Here is a 23,022-nt window from a genome sequence, read left to right as displayed (position 1 = left end):
TCTTTTCTATTTGACTTGGCTCCTAGAATTGAGTCCCTCGAGGCAATTAGTTGTGATACTACTTGTGATGGCATCTTACATTATAATGATATACCACAACATGATAATGTTTCTCAAAATGAAAACCTTAATGATATAAATGTTTACACCCGACGGTTGGGAATCAACATCAACCTGCTATTGACAGATACTCTCAAGACTTCTCTTTAGAAGAATCTATTGATAACAACCCACCTAGGAGATCTTCTCGTACTAGTAGGCCACCACAAAAATTTGTGTCTTATGAATCCTTTTCTCCAAATTATAGGACTTGTCTTATGTTAATACATTCATATCATGAGCCTACCTCATTCAAGGAAGCTAAAGAGCATGCACATTGGATTGAAGCTATGAAAGTCGAATTAGAGGCTCTTAACAAAGCCCAAACTCGGAGCATTATTCCTAAACCATTAGGAAAAAAGGCAATTGGGTGTAGATGAGTATATAAAGTCAAAACCAAATGTGATGGGTCTCTAGAAAGATACAAAGCTCGCTTGGTTGCAAAAGGCTACGCCCAAGAATATGGGATTGATTATGAAGAAACATTTGCCCTTGTAGCCAGAATGACTAGTGTACGAACCTTAATTGCTTTAGCCTCCATCAAGCAATGGCCGATATATCAACTTGATGTTAAAAATGCGTTCCTAAATGAAAATCTGTGTGAAGAAGTTCTTATGGACCCTCCGCCCGGTCTTGAAATTGGGAAAGAAAATATTCTAAAGTTGAACAAAGCTCTCTATGGTCTTAAACAAGCACCAAAAGCTTAGTATGATCTTTTTAGCAAAGTAGTTCTTGATAATGGTTTTCCTCATGTTACACAGATACTGCTTTGTTTGTTAAATCTTCTGATGAATACATAACAATTTTGTTACTATATGTTGAATGGCATGATTATCACATGTAATGATAAGAAAGGTATTGACCTTATTAAAAATATTCTTAAGAAAAATTTTAATATGTCTGACCTGGGTTTTCTGAGGTATTTCTTAGGAATTGAAGTTGCATACTCCCCCAAGGGGTATGTCCTATCTCAGATAAAGCTTGCCTCTGACATTATTGCCCGGTCTGGGCTGACAGATGACAAAAGGGTGGAGACTCCAGAAGTGATCAATGCCAAGATGAGAGTCAGTGATGGCACTCCTTTAGCAGACCCCACGCCTTACCGTCAATTGATTGAATCACTAACATATTTGTCTATCACCAGGCCCGACATTTCACATGCAGTTCATAGTGCAAGTCAATTTCAGACTGCTCCTTCTACTATTCACATGGCAGCAGTAATGAGGATTATCAGATACTTGAAAATTTTCATAACTAAGGGAGTATTCTTATCCTCTTCTTCACCTCTTACTTTACTTGCATATACTGACTCCGATTGGGGGGGTAACCCCGATGATCGTATTTCTACCACAGGTTATTGTGTGTTTCTTGGTGAGTCACTTATCTCATGGAGGTGTAAGAAGCAGCATAAAGTCTCTCTCTCGTCTACCGAAGCAGAATATCGTGCGATGGTCACTACCACAACTGAGATTGTATGGTTAAGAAGCTTGCTTAAAGATATGGGTGTCTCGTTCTCAACTCCTTCAAAGCTGCGTTGCGACAACAAGAGCTCTATCTATATTGCTAGCAATCACACCTTTCATGAACGAACAAAGCACATTGAGATGGATTGTCATTATGTTCGTGATGAGTTCTTACGGGGCACCATTCAACTCCCATATGTTCCTACCGAATATCAATTGGCGGACTTCTTCACCAAAGCCTTGCCATCGCCTCACTTCTTCTTCTCCTTAGCAAACTCTCGGTGATTTCACTGTGTGTTTGAGGGGGGTGTTAAAATATGATGTATACATATATATCTATATATTTAGATTATGACATATACACATATATATCATCATATATATGTCTATATGTATATATATATTTATTTATTTATTTATTTTGTAATACCCGATAGGGGTAATTCTGTCATTTCACCTGTACACGCATATCCTAGATATGCTTCCTTTTCTTCTTTCTTTTTATTTTTTTTTCTTTTTTGTTTTTTTTTACTTTTTCTTTTTTATTGTTTGAGAGGGGTCCACATAGAGACGTTGGACCCCTCCAACGGTCATAAATATGACTGTTGGAGGGGCTCCAACGTCCCTATGGGAGCCCCTCCTTGGGTCCCTTGCTGTGTATAAATAAGGGGCATGGCCCCATGTATTCTTCAAGCTTCTTATGAAGCATTTTATGAGTGAAATATATTTTTTTACCTCTTTGTGTGTTTGACCACTTTTTGTGGTTTATTTTGCCCATTTGTGGCCTCCTGTGTATGTGCGTGCTTCCGTGCTTACTCTTGGAGATTTCGCCTCTCTCATTTCGCACTTCATTACACCCCTGCCTTGTGTTTCCCGGCGGGGGCGAGCCCCCTGCCTTGTGTTTCCCGGCGGGGGCGAGCCCCCTGCCCTCTTGTGTTTTTCGGCAAGGGGTGAGCCCCCTGCCTTCTTGCGTTTTCCGGCAGGGGGATAGCCCCCTTCCTTCTTGGGTTTTCTGGCAGGGGGTTTCACCCCCCTGCCTTGTGTCTTCCGGCAGGGGGCGAGCCCCCCTGCCTTATGTTTTTCCGGCAGGGGGCGAGCCCCCTGCCTTCTTATGTGTTTCAGTAGGGGGTTTCGCCACCTGCCTTGTGTTTTCCGGCAGCGGGCGAGCCCCCCCCCCCCCCCCCCCCCCCGCCTTATGTTTTCTGGCAGGGGGCGAGCCCCCTGCCTTCTTATGTTCTCCGGCAGGGGGCGAGCTCTTGCCTTCCTATGTCTTCACTGTAGGGGGCGAGCCCCCTGCTTTCTTATGTGTTGCGGCAGGGGGTTTCGCCCCCCTGCCTTGCGTTTTCTGGCAAGGGGGCGACGCCCCTGCCTTCCTGTGCTCGTCGACAGGGGGCTTTGCCCCCTGCCTTGTGCTTTCCAGCAAGGGGTGAAGCTCCCCCTGCTTTCCTTTTGCTTCCCGTCAGGGGGAGTTCTGCCCCCTGCCCTGTTTCCTGTTGAGGTGGGTTTGGCAGGGAGCCTCTGCTCCTTCCCCTACCTTGTTGCCTCTGTCCTTCTTATGCAGAGAGCTGAGTTCCCTGCCTCCCCTAGTTTTTGGGGTCCGGTACCACTGCAGGTCTTACCGGACCCGTTCCTCGTGGCATTATGGCGTATTGACCTTTTTAGCTTTACAGGTTGCACCATGGAGCCTTCTCGTGCTACGCGGCCCGAGACAGTGATCACTTACGCTCGCAAGCGTACAAACCCTCACACTCCTTCTAGGTAGGGGTTTGCGTAAAAAGGAACAGGAACAATGAACTGCTAAAACCAAAGGACTTAACTAATAAATTAAAACATTTACATATAGTATATATGTACGTCCTTTCCTGCACTTTACTTTTCCTGCACTTTACTTTTATTGCACTTTACTTTTCCTGCACTTTACTTATCGTTTTCATCGCGCTATATGTGCCAAGGCTTTCCTTTTAGTGTACCTTTTTTTATTGTCTTTTACTTCTAGGACGCGGTTTCGCGATCCTGGTCCCGTTTCCTTTCTACACTTTACTTTTCGTTGTCATCGCGCTATATGTGCCAAGGCTTCTCTTTTTACACTTTCCTTTCTTGTCTTTTACTTCCAGGACGCGGTTTTGCGATCTTGGTCCCTGTTTATTTCATTTGTTGTTGCTTCTGCTATTTCATACATTTACATGTTACTCTTCTTTTTAATGTCGTAGTCTCAACCCTACCGTGGATTGGTAGGGTTCAACAACAAAGTTTAGCCTAGCGTAAGAGCGCAAGTATCAACGTTCGAACTCTGCAGTGAGTTACGAAATGAGATACTGGTTTTCCTAACTCGAGACAAGAGCCTCGTTGCACGAAGGGCTGCTGTTTTCTGAGTTTGGGCAAACGTTTGGTTTTTTGTACTATTGCAACGCTAATATAGTTGGCACGATGCACTGAGTACTACGAGACAGATTAGGCCTCGATCGTGCAATGATACTGATTTAGAATACACCTAAAAGGTCTCAGGCGCCTTCACAGGAAAGATGCTCGTTTGCGTCTAATGGACCAGGGCACGAAGAATGAGGCGACAGTTAAGAAACCCCTGTCGCGCTCAATTCGACTTAGCTTCGCCAAGAGAGAGGATGAATGGTACCAACTCCGATAGACAGGTCATTAATGGCTATTTACGGGCAAAAGACTCGGCTTCCCCGGTCATCGAAGATTAGGGAAAAAAGGCTGCACTAGATAGCTTAACACTTCTGCAGAAGTTGGATGCATCCTTACTGGGCCTTTGAGGACTTGCTCTCTCGACCACCGATCGTCCCCTTAGGATAGGATTCAGTCAGTCAACCGAGGTATCTTAAGATACATAGCATAATAAACCCTTGAATTGGTCTCAACTGTTTCGGCTCGTGTGCCATGTACGTACCCACATGGCCGGTTAACAAGTGATAACTAAATTAAGCATGCTCACCGTTCAACTGTTGTTTTTGCATACTTGTGGTATTACGTGCTAGCATACTAGTGAGTTTCCTGTGCAGTATATCTTTTCTCATTGTTTCTGTTGTGGTATGCTTAACTGCTTTACCTGCTAGTTGTTTTTGTTTTTTTTGTTGCACTCCTACTAGTTTTTCGCGAGACTGACCCATTTATGGGTAGGTGATGAGTAGCGGCAACATGCATCCAACGATGCATGCGACGTGGTTCGAGGCTATACTTTTCTTTCCAGACTTCTGGCTATCGTTGCAGGGTATTGGAGTTTTGGGTTTTTTTTCACGGGGGGCTGGGCCTCCTGTTAATTTTCTTTGTACAGTGACTTTTTATTAAGAATTTAGTACTATTTTCAACTGTCTGCTATTTATCGCCGTGGTCATGTTTGGATTGTCGAGCCAACGTGCCTGGGATTTGCAAAACTTGATTTTCAAAATAGAAAGATACCTTTTTGAAGGGTTTTCAGAACAACAGAGTTCAAGCTTTCAGGGAATTCCCTCAGAAAACTTTACTTGTCAAGTTAAGAAATTTCAGGGCGTTACAGGGACGCCCCCCCCTCTGGAAAATCTTACTTCCTCCAGGATTCCTCCAAAGAGTGGGACACCCTCCCTGTTATCCCCATTCAAGGAGGGACTATGGATGTACAATTTATCTTAATTTCCTTTTTGTTCTATAAATAGGCATGTACAGCTCTTATATTTTTTAATGAAATTTATTTTGTTCCTCTAAATTTTGTTCACGGTTCTTATGTGTAAGTGCTCATTGAGGGAAAGACCCTGCTCTCTCACCCGTCCATCCATCCCCGCTCGTCGTCGGCCAGTCGGAAACGTGTTTCTCCCTTTCAGTTGCGCCCTTGCTTCCGCCTCGATTTTCTCACCCCAGGTTAGGTCTCCATCTCTCCATGTTTTCTCCCCTCAATGTGTCCCAGCCCTGAGATATGCCCAGCCCCTTCTCCCCTATGGTTTTCTTGTGGTCGTGTCCTACCCAACGACACGCCTGTCGTTGCAGCGTGTCTGACTCCAATCTGGATATGCCGCAGCCGCTGTTGTCATGCCCTCATCGCTGCTGCATCCTTGCTGCCTGTTGCAGCAATCCAGCGAACCCCCTGAAACCAACCCAGCCCTAGTCGCAGGTGCCTTGTTCCTCCACAAGCTTGGACCCACGCTTCGACCAGCCTGGACCGATATAACTGATCCTGTAGGAATCGGGTTCTATCACATAAGGGACATGCAAAGTTTTATGGCTAAAGTCTATTCCCACATAATCAGGATTGGACGTGAGGACACCCACCCCATCATATTGTGATAATAATGCAGCTATTCAGATGGCATCGGATCCTATTTACCATGAGAAGAAAAGGCACATAGACATCAATTTTCACTTCATAAGGAAAAAGGCTGAAACAAAAGAATATAAGATCATCAATGTTTGAAAAAATCTGACACCTTAGTAAGGTTGTGAATAGATCAAGACTCCAATAAATTGTGAACAAGTGGGGATAATTGAGATAGTCTCCCCAACTTGAGTACGATGTCAGAGAGTGTATGGTGTTTTTCTCAATTATGCTAGCTAGGGGCATTTCATATTTTATTCTTATGTACTTTTGCCCTAGATAATGTTTCTCTTATGTAATAGATGGTGTTTTGAAATTAGAAACAATAGTTTCTTAGTTTGCTCTAATCCAATAGACTATCACCTCTTTTTTCTCTCTTTTCTCTTAATCCACAACATTTCTTCTTAGGATTGCAACATTAGCAACTCAGATATGTAGATCCAACAGGGTCAATAAGGTACCTTCTAAGATTCAACCTGCATAACCTCAAAGCAGGAATATTTAGTGCATGTCCTGTCTTAGTAAATGAGTATCTGTTTTGTCTTATGCAAGCTTCACGATAATGCAAGAAGAATATCTAAGAATCTCAAGAGTTTGATATACCTCTTGGATAAGTTATGGACAAGAAAACGCATAAATGCCAAATAAGAATAAGCTAAATGCAAGCAAAAACCAATCAATTTTGGCAAGAAAGATCTTTTATTTTACATTAAAAGAGAATCATGAAGACGTGCCCAAAGAAAAGATATCACAGTATTACCTTTGAAAAAATTTGTCCAATTGTTTATTTGGAAATTTCAAAGACCGAAAATACAGATGAGCTAGACGACCCCATTGCTTCTGTGAAAATTCGAATTCTATATATTTATCCCATAGAACGTGATTCAAGTAGTCCTTTCCAATAAACCTCAAAGCTCGTTCAAATAACCTGTCAAAAGATTGAGATAATGAAAATTAATCACGCATCCAGTTGTCAAGACAAGCAGTTGCACTTTAAGCACAAAATGTAAAGGCATCTTCTGCTTAAAGGCTGAAAACAGTTCATCTAATAAAATTTTTTGATACGATGCAAAAAAGAATAGCATGCCCAATGTATAAAGATAAAACTAAAAGTACTTTGAAGACGCGTAAATTATGCAATGAAAGAAAAGAGAAAGAGGACAGAGCTTGCAGCAAAAGGAGATTGTCCCTCAATTATGATGGAAATTTTTTACTTTTCAATAATATAAAAATATGTTCAAATACCAAAACACCCATGTACAACATGCTACATCACCTTATCATCACATAACAGCATGTTACTGTCACAAAAATGGCACAGAACCCAAGACACAAGAAACTAAACATAACAACATAGATAAAATCCAAATGCTAGATACAATAATCCATGCAAATACAAGAGAAGAAACAATATATAAAAAGTTAAATATTTTATTGATGTGAAATAAACACAAAAAATATACAAGAAAAAACTCACTACAACACAACACTCATGCACACACTCAATATACATCCATCCTCTATCACTTAAACACACACATACACACTCTTTATATAAGGGAGTGAGAGAGAGAAAAGGAGAGGGCTAGTCTAACGGCTAGTTCGAGGGAGGTCCAATGGGAGTGAGAGAGAGAAAAGGAGAGGGCTAGTCTAACGGCTAGTTAGAGGGAGGTCCAATGGCTAGTTGGACCTCCTCCAAGTTCCAACAAGCCGTTAGGCATAGTCCTAACAGCTAGCTTGGTCAAAACAGTTTGACCAAAAATAAAAATTACAAAAATATTAGTCATACAAATACAAATTAAAAAATACCTATTCTAACCTTACAAGTATACTCAATCTAAATACTAAATACCTAACAGGTATACCTAGAAAACAAAAAGGATACAAAGGAAGCACCAATAAGTATACCAAGGTAACTAAACCACAATATTACATTTATCTTAACAATACCTCGGTAGCTACATCATATTATCATGTCACTCATCCTAACACCACCACTTGAACCTCTTATAAATTGAATGTGGGTAAGGACCATGGACACTTTGTCTTTCAAAACCAATGGCTTAAAGAGGTAAGAGTCTTTGTAAAAAAAGAAATACTAACCATTAACCATTTGTAAATTGTGGGATAAATTTCATTATCTTCTATTTTCTCCCTCACAAAAACAAATATTTGAAAGAAAAGAAATCATATTTATTAATAGATATAGCAGGTAAGAGGATGACAAGAAATTACCATGTAATACAAAAACAAAAGAAAAAAAAATGGAGTGTTGGAATATTTCTATCGATAAGTCATGTCATATGAGAACGAGGCAGACATCAAATCACTTTACTTTGAATTATTTGAAGGATCCTTTATATTAACAAAAAGATGTACAATCAAAGCTATTTTAAAGCAATGTTGTTCAAATTTATCTGAATTGGCCTGAATCGGGCAAGGCAGATCGAATCGGACCTTAGCCAATTCACGTGTCACTGCAATTCATTTTTTTTAATATTTTTTAAGGGGTCAAAAAATTGTTTAATATTTTTATGGTTTAATGACGTGTCATCTGATGATAAAAAGTTGTTGATTCACAAATGATTTGATTTGATTCTTAGGTTTTTTTAAGAAACTGATTCACCTAGTGAGACGATTTTAACAACATTGTTTTAGAGTTCAATAGATGTCCAAAGAAGTGACTATGGCGCCCAATGATAGATATTTAAAGAGCAAGTCAGATTATGCCACTTCCTAAATCCTAAATGGAAGGTAATGATGCAGAGATTTGTATGTCTGTTTGCATACCTTCAAATGACCCCTTCTTATAACATAGTTAGAATGTACATAATCCTATCAACCCACAAATCAAACCAAAGGGTTCAGACAAAACAGTCCCCATGAGCCTATCCACGGAATACCTATCAAGACAATTTAGAATTTGGCCATTTACCCAAAGCATCAAGAAATAAAAATCACTGAATCCTAACATGAGCCACTAAACAACCAAAAAATAATACATCAAAAAACCTAGAATTTCTCTCCTTCCACATGACCACCAAGTAGTAAAGAGCCACCATCTCCATATTAAATTCCATTCTTCTCCTACCTCCAGCCCAAGGGGCCAATACAAAACTTCTAGGAGTGGGACCAGAGTTACCAGAAGCGCCTAGGTGCATGGGGAAGCGTGCTTCCCCGAAGCACGTTTCGGAAGCGCGAAACGCCGCGCTTCCGAAACGTGCAGGGAAGCGTGCTTTTTTTGGGAAGCGCGCTTCCCAAAAATGGGAAGCACATTTCCCTTTTATAGGAAACACGCTTCCCATTTATGGTAAGCGCACTTCCCCCTCGCTTCCCCATTTTTTCATTTTTTTTTTCGCTTCCCCCTCGCTTTCGGTTCGCTTCCGAGACGGTTCGTAATTTTCTTCTAAGTCATCCCACGCTTCCCGCTTCCTAAATTTTTGAAAGTGCCTCGCTTCCCGCTTCCCGCTCCCGCTTCCTCGACTGGTAACTCTGAGTGGGACTGTTTAAAATCGCTCAATGGATGTCCCTCCAAGGAAGACTAGAAGGCTTCCCAAAGAAGCAACACTAGAAAAGATGACCAAACGTCTCCTCGACTAAATAACAAAGCATGCATCTGCCTGGCAAAAAGTACCTCTTTTTTTTCTTCTAAATTAGACCGAGTAAGGGCCCTGTCCAAGGTGTCAAGCCAAGCAAGCATTGTAGCTCTTGGCAAGTACATCCAAATAGGCAATTGTTATACTGGTATTTCCTACGAAAAACTTTAGCATGCTTACATATTATAATCATCCATCATGGTCCCAATTATATATCTGACTATTAGTAAATAAGTCATAATGCTATGTCACATAGCTACAGGTGCAGGTATAGGGTACAACGCATGTAAAGAAGTGTATGACATGAGAATTTCTAAAAAATGGGTGGCTTTGCATGCGTGTGTGTGTGTGTGTGTGTGTGTGTGTGTGTATAGCTACACATGCAAAAATGTGCAATTATGCTACACTCTACAAGATGCTCCAAGTATGAAGCCATAAACTGTCAATTAAGAATTAAGGCTCTGTTTGGGAGCAGGGGATGGGAGGAGATGAGAGTGGATATGGTATTTAATGAGGGCTTAATTAATACCACCTACCCTTACAGGTGTTTGGGAACAGTGTTTTGGGAGAAGAGAATGGTGTCGGGAGTGGAGATGGGTCATTTTCAACTACATTCTCACAAGGATGTTGTTGACAACTCCAGCCTCATCGCCCATTTTTATCTCCAATCCAATCACCCCTCTCATCTCATCTCATTTCATCTCTAACACCGGCTCCCAAACAGAGCCTAAAAGTCTAAAGCATGTCAAAGGTATGCAGTTAACTAACAAATAATGATCAACAAATATTTATATTAATAGTAGAAATTTTTAATGTTCAGCATAGACTACACATGGTTGGATTATATGATGGACAGTTGAGTACAAAACCTAAATGAGACATACCTAAGAGTACCTAGTACCAGTACAGGTATGACACTGGTAAGGGGGCATGGAAGAAGTGCCCATGTTACAGTCATAATGGAATGATCAAATCTCTTGCCACGAAAGATTCTAGATAAACTCCAAAAGTAGATGTAAATAGAAGATTAAATCATCATTTCCTAATTTTGAATTGTTATTACGGAGAATCGGAGAGAGACTGTACTGATACTAAATATTATGACAGAGAATCCTATCATGGACATTTTAAAATGAACATACAGTTTTTCTATTGAAATCATCATTTGCACAAAGTGAAGTTTATCAGTTTTTGCACCGTTTATCACTTAAATAGTGCCATTTGAAAAAAGAAAAGATGCATGTTACCTTCGAACATCAGCTGGATCATCAAACCACATCATGGCAAAGCTACAATAGTTGACCCAGTGATCAACAGAATATGCCAATGACTTGGTTGCCTCTTCGTATACTTCAAGAGCCTTGTCAACTGTGTTTAAACTTAGCATGTGATCTGCATACTTCTTCCAGTAACCATAGCATAAAGGGAACTCGTGCAAAAATGAGTCATATACTTGGCAGATCTTATCCAAGTCAGCCTGCAGGCAATACATCAATTCAGATTTTCTTCTCTAACCATTAAATCAAACAAACATGAAGAACAAGCACCTGTGATGATTTGTACAAATTATCGAGATTTGTGCATAGATAAAGTTAGCCTTAAAACAACATGGAGTTATTCTAGTAAAGAGCAAAAGACGCTCTGCATTTCTCAAAGCAACAAGTCTAAAGATTCTAAACAATGTACCTCCTTCCAAAGGGAGGAAAAGATGAGAGATACACTTAATATTCTGGACCGGAGAAGTTCCCATTTTGATTCTTATAAAAAAATTCATGATATAAATCAATTCAACATAGGGTCCAGGGACAACCTGGAGCAGAGTCAAATGATGAGGGGACAGTTACCCACCACCACTCAGCCCTACCACCCTTACGCCACCCCCCCCCCCAAAGAAAGAAAATATCCCCAATAGGAAATGCAGGTGGGATCTTTAAGATGTGGGAACGAGAAAAAGAAACTTGACATTTTTTGTTTTTCACATGTTAATTTTGCCCTTTTGCCCTTATTCAAAAACGATTTTCTTTAATTTTTTGTTTTTCATGTGTTAATTTTTTTTTAAAAAAAGGGGCAAACTTGACATTTTAAAAAATGCGTCCCCCTTTATAGGAGTACGCGTACCCCTTTAACGGGGGATGTGCTTCCCTTTAAAGGGGGACGCGTACCCCTTTATAGGGGAACGCACTTCCCTTTAAAGGGGGACGCGCACCCCTTTAAAGGGGGACGCGCTTCCTATATTTTTCGTGCGCTTCCTCACGCGTTTCGGAAGCGCCGCGTTTCGCGCTTCCGAACCGCGTCTCGGGGAAGCACGCTTCCCCTTAGTACATGCATGTTTCCGGTAACTCTGGGTTGGATTTGGTTCGGGATAACCCGCGAACCGGACCCAACTGGGTAGGTCAGGTGATGGGGCTCAAGGCTCGAGCCCACTCCCTGGGACCCAAAGGGTGGTCCCCGAGAACCAGGTCTGGGCCCTGTTACAATTGGCTCTGGGCCGGACCCTGTCGGGTTCGATCTAATCCACAAGGGACCGCACCCCCTGCTCGCTGGTGGGCTGCGACAAAGCCCCCACGCACGAGCTCTGTGAGGGGTGATAGTTCAGCCCTGATAGGGCTGATGAAGTCGCGCTTGCAGCCTGGCCGAACGCCACACTCGGGCCCTACAGGCCATGTCTGGCCTGCAACACCTCCACTGTGGCTCAAGGCCAGGCCTGCACACCCGAGCCGATGTTGGGAGGCCCCTCAACAACCCCCTGGGGTTGGTTGGGAGGCACCAACCACCTGACTTGCCGCTGCTACAGAGACGGGGTTCAGAATAGGTACCATTTGCGGGATGGTTGCACGACCAACATCCCTGTGCAGGCTCATCTCGACGCCATCCAGTTGCACGGCAGATTGATGGTGGGTCGGTTGGACTGGTTCGATCGTTGCGGCATCCGCGTGTCCGGCTGCACCAACCACCTGACTCACTTTCGTTTTCAGCATAGAAGTCGTGTGTGTCTCCTTCGACTACTCGAGGACCATGATCCGACCTTCGATCCCATCCAAACGCTTTGACATGCCAGCTACATCCTTGCTTACATGTAGCATATTTTCCTAGATCTTTGTCATCATGTCGATCATCTGCATCATGGGATCCTCGTTGTCGGTATCTGATCCCTCTCGTTCCTTCCCTCTCGTAGGATCGTCCCTCGCTTCTTGCACCATGCCGTCGATCAAGGAGGAGGAGTTGCGCTCTGATACCACTTTGATACAGCGAGAGATCGAAGTTCTGACGTTAATGTTGATCTTTCAACGCACGATCAATCGTGCAGAAACAAATGGCTTAAGGGGAAAACGCTGAAGCATGGGGGGTCGATTCAATCGATCCACCTTAATCGTTTATTAAAAAAATATAAAGAACTACAATGAATAATGACAAAAAAAACTAGGAAATGGAACTGGCAGCTAGAAAGAAAAGAAAGGCAAAATGAAAAGGCTGTTGTAGCTGAACGTGACAGAGAACCCAAGACTTTCAAAAGAATCAATCTCCCCCCCCTACGTAACCCTTGTTGAAGATAGGTGGTTTTAAGTGAAGTCCTTTTTTATATTTGATGCTATTTGTAATTTTGCTTTTATAATGGACTTGGTTGTAATTATTCCTTTAAGCCTCTCTCTATTTAACATAGAGAGAGGCCCTAATAACATTGATCGAGTCCTCTCTCTCTCTCTCTCTCTCTCTCTCTCTCTCTCTCTCTCTCTCTCTCTCTCTCTCTCTCTCTCTCTCTCTCTCTCTCTCTCTCTAGGGTTCGATGTATCTTCTACATGGTATCAAAGCCTAGCCGATCGTGGGAGCGAGATCGATAGCCAATCGTTGGAGCGTGATCGATTGTGATCAAAGCACAGTCGATCGTGGAAGTTTTCTCGATCATGATCAAACTTCGATCCAATGAAAATATTTTTCCAATCAGGTCAGTGATAAATATTTTTTTTTAGATCTGATGACAGATTTGGGCATGCTGCTGGTCGTGGATGCTTGTTGTGGGTTTGATAGCTTCTCGTTTTTTTTTTTGACTACCTGTTGTCGAGTTTCTTCTTCGCTGTGAGTTCCTGCCGTGATTCTTTGTTGTCGAGTCTTATATCATTCCCGGATTGACTCTGCTGTTGGTAAGTGTTGACGAATGTTGGTTAGTGGTGATTCTGCTGTTGGTTATTTCATTCCCTGGTGAGTCTGCTGTTGCTGTTGGTGATTCTGCATATGTTTGGGCCCTGTTTTTTCGTGATTTCATGGCGTGAGACCTTGATATCGTGGACATGGGTACTGTTTGCACTGAACCACGTTAGCTCCTGTGTGTTAATCTATTTGCTTTCTGATCTGCCGTGAATGTGTGAAAGATATCAGTGCTTTTATCCTGATATTTCAGCCGTGAATGTGTTAATCTATCAGTGCTTTTATTTCAGCTGTGATACCCTGATATTTGGACCCTGAGTTTTTTTTGTATCGTGAGTTCATGTCGCGACTTCTTGGTTTTTTGAAGAAACATCAATTAAACTAGTAGTGGTGTTGCTCGTGATTGAAAAATGACTGACTGTCGAGCTGTATATGTCTGGGGAGCAGCCCCTGTTATGAAACAGGTTCTGCGTATGCAGAGTTATGTTGGTCGTGATTCACTGACGTGCTGAAAAAAAAATATTTTTTATGGTTGTGGGTTGCTGTTCCTTAGTGTTGTGGGTTTTTTTTGTGAACAGTTGTTGATTGTCATATCGGTTGGTGTGTGGGTGGTACACACGTTTTTCCTTGTGTTGATTGGAGTTTGTCTAGTTTTTTGTTTGTTGAACCAGAAGTATGGCTGAAACTTCGAAATGCGATTCAAAATTGGAAAATATTGGAGAATATAAGACATTTGTCAATCCATTTTCGTACGGCTCGTCTGTAAGGTTGAATGAAACTAACTATGGTAGGTGGTCTAGAACATTTATGATGTCGGTATCTGGACATCGTAGAAAACATGTCTTGTTGGAAGACGAACCCACTGAAAAGGTGGGAAAATATGTTACCTAGAATGAAGATAATGACATAGTTATGTCATGGATTATGAATAGTGTCGAACCTCATATTGCAGATGGTTTAATTTACTATAATACAGCCAGACAGATGTGGGACAATCTTCGAGATACGTACTCACAAGAGACTAATGTGAGTCGTATCCTGCAAGTTGAACAGGAAATATATAATTTACAGCAGGGAGATCAAACCTTGGCCCAGTACTATGTCTCCGTAAAAACTGCCTTTGAAAGACTTAATGCTCACAGACCCCTCTGTTGTTCGAAACAAAAGGATCATCAAGAACAAACTATGGTTGCTCGGTTTCTTACAGGTTTATCTCCAGAATTCTCTGTTGCAAAAGTTCAAATGTTGACTGGTTCAGATGTACCTACTCTTGTTGAGGCATATAATCGTCTGAGTAGACTTGCGATCTCTCTTCCACATTCTCAGCCTGTGACTTAGTCATTTGCTTTAGTTGTCTCATCTGGTTATGAGCGTGGAAATTTTCAGAACATCAGAGGATGAGGTCGCGGACGAGGTGTGGGAGGCAGAGGAAAACTTCAATGTACATTTTATGGAAAATCTGGACATTTAGAAGATCGTTGCTGGGATAAGCATGGCCGGCCAACCCCCTCTTCATCAAAGTCATATGCTCCTCAGGCAAATGTTACTACTCTCGAGGCAACAAAGGCACAGGAAAATATCTCTGCAAGTGAAAGTAGTATCACCCTTAGTCGTGTTGAATATGATGAGCTGATAGTTTTCGACCTTTGAGTTCCACCCCTCCTGTAGCTGGTGTTGCCTATTCAACCGGAAATCATCTTCATCCGACTGACAATAAGTGGGTTATTGACTCTGGTGCATCCAGACATTTGTGTGTAAATTCACTTGTTTTTTCAGATCTAAAGGATATTAAGGCTCAGCTTGGAGTCTCATTAGCTGATGGGAGCTCCTCCCCGGTTGTTGGTCAGGGAAATATTTCTATATCCTCCTCATTACAGTTGAAAAATGCTTTTCATGCTCCAAACTTTCCTCAAAGTTTACTCTCTGTTAGTTGCCTTATAAAAGAACAAAACTGTAGAGTAATATTTGATCTAATGGGTTGTCATTTTCAGGATTTGCTGACGGGGAAGAAGATTGGTGGAGGCTATGAAGAAAATGGAATTTACTACCTACATCATCCAATGGGTATTGTTCATGCTGCAGTGGAACATTCATTCAGTCCTGTTCAGTGGCATCGTCGTCTTGGTCATCCTTCATTGTCAAAGCTTCGGTCGGTCTTTCCTCAGATTCCTTCCACCACATCATTTCAGTGTGAAGCATGTCAGCTGGGCAAGCATCATCGAAGTCCATTCCCTTCGAGTCAGAGTCAGTCTAGTAATAAAGCCTTTGAACTTCTTCATGCAGATATATGGGGTCCTAGTAAGATTCCTACTAGGACTCAGTGTCGATACTATCTAGTTATTGTTGATGATTTCTCTAAGTTGTCATGGGTGTTTTTAATAAAGCAACGATCTGAAGTTCCAAGTATTCTCCAATCTTTAATTCTTGAAATAAAAACTCAGTTTGAATCTATTGTCAAGATTGTTCGCACTGATAATGCTCTCGAGTTTAAATCAAAAGGTCTGTTACAATTTTACCAAGATAATGGCATTCAACCCCAAACTTTTTGTGCCTATTCATCTCAACAAAATGGGGTGGCTGAGCGAAAACATTGTCACCTGCTTGATGTTGCCAGGACCATTATGATTCAATCCAATGTTCCTGCGTTATACTGGGGTGATGCGATCACAACTGCTTGCTATCTGATCAACTGCATGCCTTCATCTTTTGTGGGTGATCAAATTTCAATTCATATCCTAAAACCCAATACCCCCCTCTTCTCCCTCTCGCCCAAAGTATTTGGATGTGTTTGTTTTGTACACAAACTTGGCCCTGACCGTGATAAATTAGCTGCTCAAGCTACAAAATGCATATTTATAGGATATCCCAAAATCAAAAGGGATATCGATGTTATGATCCTACTTCTCGCCGAGAGTATGTCAGTGCGGATGTCTCTTTCTTGGAATCCACTCCATATTACTCTAGTATAGGTTTCTCGCTGCAGGTTGATCCAGCCGAGTCTTGTCCATTACCTATACCTCCTTTTCCTTTGGAATTTGTGCCCTCATTCCTGAACCAACCTTCATCCTCTTCCAGATTTCATAATCCTCCATTGGTATATGTGCGTAGAGATCCACCTCCGCAAGTGCCTTCATCTTCTTCTTCCCCTGAGGTAAGTTCTACTGACAATAGTGATCTTCATGATGATGATAACAGGCCTATTGCTCTACGAAAGGGCACACGACAATGTACCTTATATCCCATATCTCATTTTGTCTCCGATGCCAGAATTTGAAATCAGATGAAATCTTTTATTTCAGCCTTATCTGCTGAAACTATTCCTTTGAACTATCAGCAGGCAGAGCTTGATACTCGCTGGAAGCTGGCTATGCAAGAAGAAATGGATGCTTTAATATCTCAGCATACATGGGATCTAGTTGATTCCCCAGCAGATGCTGACATTGTTGGATGTAAATGGGTATATACCATAAAGTACAAATCTGATGGTTCTATTGAAAGGTACAAGGCCAGATTAGTTGCCAAAGGGTATACTCAAACATATGGTATTGATTTCTTCGAAACTTTTTCTCCTGTTGCACGGATGGATACCATTCGTCTTGTTCTCTCAGTAGATGTTCAACATGGTTAGAACTTGTACCAATTAGATGTGAAAAATGCATTTTTATATGGAGATTTATCTGAGACCGTTTATATGCAACAACCTCCAGGATTCGCGGTTGAGGGGGAGTGTCAGAAGGTGTGTAGATTGAAAAAGGCGATGTATGGCTTGAAACAAAGTCCTCGTGCATGGTTTCAAAAGTTGTTTGAAGTGATGTCACGCTTTGGCTTTAATAGGTCAGCAGCAGATCATACACTATTTATAAAGAAAACTAGCTCTGACATAGTTGTTATGGTGGTATATGTGGATGACATCATTCTTACAAGAGATGATGTGAAAGCTATTGAAGCCACAAAGGCTCATCTTCAAAAACACTTTGTTACAAAAGACCTTGGTTCACTCAGGTATTTTCTGGGTATAGAAGTTGCCAGGAGCCGTGAAGAGATGGTTTTGTCTCAACGGAAGTATGTTCTTGACTTATTAAAGGAAACGAGAATGTTGGGAGCTAAACCAGCAAATATTCCCATGGACCATAAAGTTCAGTTGTTTGAAGAAGGATCAAAATTGGTTGATAGCAAAAGCTATCGCTCCCTAGTAGGGAAGCTATTGTATGTAACTGTGACCAGGTCGTATATTGCTTTAGCAGTAAGCAAAGTTAGCCAGTTTATGGACAAACCAACTAAGGTACACTGGAATGCAGCTATTATGATTCTCAGATATCTAAAATCTTCACCTAGAAAGGGGTTATTGTTCAGGAAAGGTAGAACTCTGGAGATAGTGGCCTATTTTGATGCTGACTATGCAGGATCTGTAGTGGATAGAAAATCTACCACAGGATTCTGTGTGTTTCTGGGAGACAACTTGATCTCTTGGAGAAGTAAGAAACAAAATGTGGTTTCTAGGTCGAGTGCAGAATCAGAATATCGGGCTATGGCCCAAACAGCTGCTGAATTGATGTGGGTTCGTATTGTTCTTCATGATCTTCAGGTGAAGGTTTCATCTCCCATGACCATGATGTGCGATAACAAAGCTGCAACATATATAGCGAACAATCTTGTATTTCATGAGAGAAGAAAGCACATTGAGGTTGATTGCCACTATGTAAGGGATATGGTTCAAGCTAGTCATATCACTACCAAATATCTAAAGTCGGAAGACCAAGTTGCAGATATGTTTACAAAACCTCTTGCTAGACCAAATTTCTCAAAATGTTGTGACAAGCTGAGCATGATTGATATCTATGCTCCAGCTTGAGGGGGAGTGTTGAAGATAGGTGGTTTTAAGTGAAGTCCTTTTTTATATTTGATGCTATTTGTAATTTTGCTTTTATAATGGACTTGGTTGTAATTATTTCTTTAAGCCTCTCTCTATTTAACATAAAGAGAGGCCCTAATAACATTGATCGAGTCCTCTCTTCCTGTGCAACCGTCTCTCTCTCTCTCTCTATCTAGGGTTCGGTGTATCTTCTACAACCCTAAAGTAGGGTATCAGTAGGGCGCGAAGGGATCAGGGTCTCGGATCCAGTCCCTGGACCCGAGAAAGCTCCACGCTGCTGATGGATCTGGGACGTTGTCGAAGTGCAGTGCCGCTTCAGACCTTCGCTCGCCTGGAATAGGTGGGCAGGGGCACGTCCCTGCATCGTGGTACCAGACTTGCGATCGGATCCATCATCTGGGTCCAATCGTCCAACCCATTGATGCTGAGATCCCTGGCCACGCCTGGGTCACTTTGTATGGGCTCGTCCCGGTCCTGCTCTGCATCAAACGGTCATAAATATGACTGTTGGGGGCTAGCCCAAACCCCCTTCCCTCTCTCTTGTATCATAAATAGGGGTTCAAACCCCTTGTGTTCTCAATGTTTTTCTAAGCATTTTATTAGTGAAGATATATATTTTTTATGTGTTGTGTTGTGTGTGCCCATAGTGGCTTGTGTGTGCATGTGTTACGCTTTTGAGATCATTCTCACTTTATATTATCTCTTGGTAAATTAGTGTTTGTGCACTTCTTTTGTATTTGTGTTGATCCATATTGGGATCTCTTTTGTATTTCTGCTTGTTTCATTACACCAAAAATCATGTCTTGGCTTATTAGTAGTGTAGATATTAAAAAATGCCCTAGCCTTACCGAATTTGAACATGCAAACAAGGCTTGGAAGTATCTCAAGAGAATGTATTTTATTAAAGATGTTTCACATGTGTGTAAGGTGTAAGATAGAGCTCAGATCATGACCTAAGGTGAAGAAAGTATTAGAGAATACTATAATGACCGAACTTTACGAAGAATTGACTCTTTTAGAACCAAAATGGCATTGCCCCGAAGATATTGACCTCCGCCAAAAACAAATGGATGCGGCACATTTTTATCAATTTGTCAATGGCTTGAGACCAAAATTTAAAACAACTAAATTGATTCTTCTTCATAGAGGGAAGTGAAAGTTTTTCATATGTACCTGTATTTAGAAAGAGAAGAGAGAGAGAGAGGGAACCCAAAATGTCGATTGCGGCTGTCACGATTTCTTCATACAGAAATCGTGACCTAATGGCTGTATTAATATACTTAAGTATACATTGTGGGTCGGGTCGGGTCTGGTGTAATATCTGAACCCGGATACAAATAAAAATACAGGCTTATACATAAATGAACTCGGGTTTGGGCTTATACATGAGTGAACTCGGGTCTGGTACAGGATCCAGACTCGAAACACACTGTTCACCTTTTTCACCCCCCCTCAAGTTGATCATGGTTATGGACCATGCACAACTTGCCTTTAAGCATCAAAAAACGATCCTTTGTTAACCCTTTCGTAAATAGGTCCGCAACTTGTCTTTCAGTATGGAGGAACTCAGGCTCAATCTCTTTTTTTTCAACTTTCTGTCTCACAAAGTGTTGGTCAATTTCAATGTGCTTAGCACGACTGTGATGTACTGGATGACATGTTTATAGCACTTTGGTTGTCACATAGCAAGATAGTGTGGGAGATCTTTTCTCCTACTTCGGTCAGTAGATGTCTGATCCATGTGACTTCGGCAGTAGTAGCAGTCATAGATCTATACTCAGCCTCAGTACTTGATCTAGCGATAGCCTTTTGTTTTCTACTGCTCTGAGAGACTAAATTTCTTCCAATGAAGGCACAATATTCTGATGTAGATCTTCGTTCATCAGGATCTTCTGCCCAGTCTGCATCAAAATATACAGTGAGTCTATGCTCATCTTTGTCATATGGATGTGGTGAGTATGTCAATCCATCCCCAATAGTCTCTTTCAGATATCTAAGGATCCTCTTGACGGCTTCCATATGTTCAGTACGTGGCGCATGCATAAATTGAGACACTTGATTGACTGAATAAACAATATCAGGTCTAGTGAATGTGAGGTACTGTAACATTCCTATTATGCTTCGATACCTGGTGGGGTCATCACACAGATCTCCATCATGAGCGCTAAGTTTTTGATGAAGCACACTCGGAGTTCCCAGAAGTTTGCAGTGTTTCATGCCTGCCTTGTTGAGAACATCTACGATGTACTTGTGCTGAGTGAGTGTCAAGCCATGAAGCCTGATTATCAACTTCTACACCAAGAAAATAGAGCAGAGCTCTAAGATCTTTCATTTTGAACCTCTGACCTAGTAAGTCTTTTACTTCTTGGATGTGGGGCGCAGAGTTTCCTGTGATAACAATATCATCGACATAAATTAATAACAGAGTGGTCACAGTTTGACTTCTGAAAATAAACAATGATTGGTCCAGCTTGGAACGTGAAAATCCATGTTTCTGAATCTCTAGTGAGAAGCTATCAAACCAAGAGCGTGATGCTTGCTTCAGACCATAGATAGCTCTCTTTAACTTGCACACATGAGTTTTACAATTTTGTTCTTGATATCCAGGGGGTTGCTCCATGTACACTTCCTCCTTCAAGTCCCCATGCAAGAAAACATTTTTACATCAAGCTGACTCAACTTCCATCCATGTTCAACACCTAGAGAAATAATCATTCGAATTGTTCTCATTCTTACAACCGGACTAAAAGTCTCATCATAGTCTTGCCCTGCTTCTTGAGTAAATCCTTTTGCCACGAGCCTTGCCTTGTATCGTTTAATGGTTTCATTTGGCATGTACTTTATCTTGTAGACCCATTTACATCCAACAACATTTTTATCAGGTGGTCTGAGAACAACTTCCCAAGTTCCACATTCATGCAAAGCTTGCATTTCATCATTCATGGCTTCTACCCACTTGGTAGAAGTGGCTGCCTGGTAGTACATAGTGGACTCATCTTCCTTATTGAGAGCAGTTAAAAAAAGTTGAAGATCCAAGGAGAAGTTATTATAGCTAACCCACCTGTCAATGGGATGACGTATGCGGCTCAATTTTCTGACCTCAAGAGTGTGAGAAGGAGTCGGATTGCTAACTGAGACATGATCTGAATGGCTTGATGTTGTCGGTCTCTGTCTAAAATAGACAATGCCTTTGTATCTGCCCGGTACTTTTTCTGAATTCTGTGGCCCCAACGTCTCAGTGTTTTCAGACATTTCTTCTTTGCGCTGCACGCAATCTGATGAACATGCTTCACTGGAGTCAGCAAAAAGTTCTGAACTCAACCAAGGATAGTAAACTTCAGTTGGTATATTCGTTGCATCAGCTTTGTCATCAAAATTTTGTTCATCAAAGACAACATTTCTTGAGATTCTGATACGTTTGTTGGTGGGATCATAACACCTATATCCTTTGTAGTCATCTGTGTATCCCACAAACCTACACTTTTGGGCCTTGTCTTGAAACTTGTTTCTCAGGGACCGATCAATATGCACATAGCAAACACATCCAAAAACACGCAAATCATGATAACTAGGATGAGCTCCAAAGACATAGTGATAAGGAGACTTATTCTCCAGAACGACCATCGGCAATCTATTTATCACATGCACGGCAGAATGAAAAGCTTTTGTCCATAGGTTGATGGGAAGATTGCTATCATAAAGCATACTCATGGCACTTTCAACGATATGTCTATGTTTTCGTTCAACAATCCCATTTTGTTGAGGAGTGTGAGGGCAGGACATCCTTCTTCCTATTCCGTTATTTTGAAGAAAAAAAATAAAATCACGGGATGAAAATTCCCCACCTCCATAAGGAAATTTTGAAACAAAGAGAAGACTTCTGACTTATTTTTTATGAAATATATCCAAGTGTATCGAGAATAACTATCAACAAAGATTAGATAATATCTGCTTCCAAACCCAGAGACAATTGGGGCGGGTCCCCACACATCAGAACAAATAATCTCAAAAGGTTTTGAAGCTCACTTATTAATGGAATGAAAAGACAATACATGACTCTTGCATGAAAGACAACTAGAACATTTATGACTGCTCTCATCCCCATTAAGACTTTCTTTTGGAATGAGATTATTAGAAACAAGTTTCTCAATAAAATGACTTCCACAATGTCCTAACCTACTATGCCATAAGAATGACTTGTTACATTTAAAGATACTAAAAACACTGGCAGAAGAGGATGAACACGACTCTGATGAAGACTTCGAAATCATGTGAGAAGGGCGAACATCATAACATGGAGCTTCTTCAAAGACATACATGTTGCCTCGTCTCTTTCCTTCAGCGAATGTTTCCCTCGTGCGTAGGTCCTTGACCTGCACAGAGAAGGGAGTGAATTCAACTGAAGCATTATTATCATCAATAAGTTTGGAGACGGAGACAATATTTTTCTTAATGTCAGGAGCATGAAGAACGTCAGAAAGAATAAGAGTAGAATGTGACATGGGAATGACAGTCTTTCCAACATGAGAAACAAGATGGTGGGAT

General features: G+C 41.4%; 1 protein-coding gene across 1 annotated transcript in view; it reads right to left on the bottom strand.

Moving 5' to 3' along the window:
• LOC149815504 (pre-mRNA-processing factor 39-1-like) overlaps positions 1-23,022 on the bottom strand; it is a 90,712-nt gene that overhangs the window by 44,455 nt on the left and 23,235 nt on the right. Inside the window, exons 2-3 of the mRNA XM_089988269.1 lie at positions 10,709-10,938; positions 6,626-6,793 (exon numbers count right to left, since the gene is read on the bottom strand). Of these exons, the coding sequence (XP_089844395.1) occupies positions 6,626-6,793; positions 10,709-10,938 (398 nt within the window). The remainder of the gene's footprint in view (positions 1-6,625; positions 6,794-10,708; positions 10,939-23,022) is intronic.

This window comes from Nuphar pumila, chromosome 15, assembly GCF_984573655.1.
Source record: "Nuphar pumila chromosome 15, dmNupPumi1.hap1.1, whole genome shotgun sequence".
Lineage (NCBI taxonomy): Eukaryota > Viridiplantae > Streptophyta > Magnoliopsida > Nymphaeales > Nymphaeaceae > Nuphar > Nuphar pumila.
This window is presented reverse-complemented; position numbering and strand designations above follow the sequence as displayed.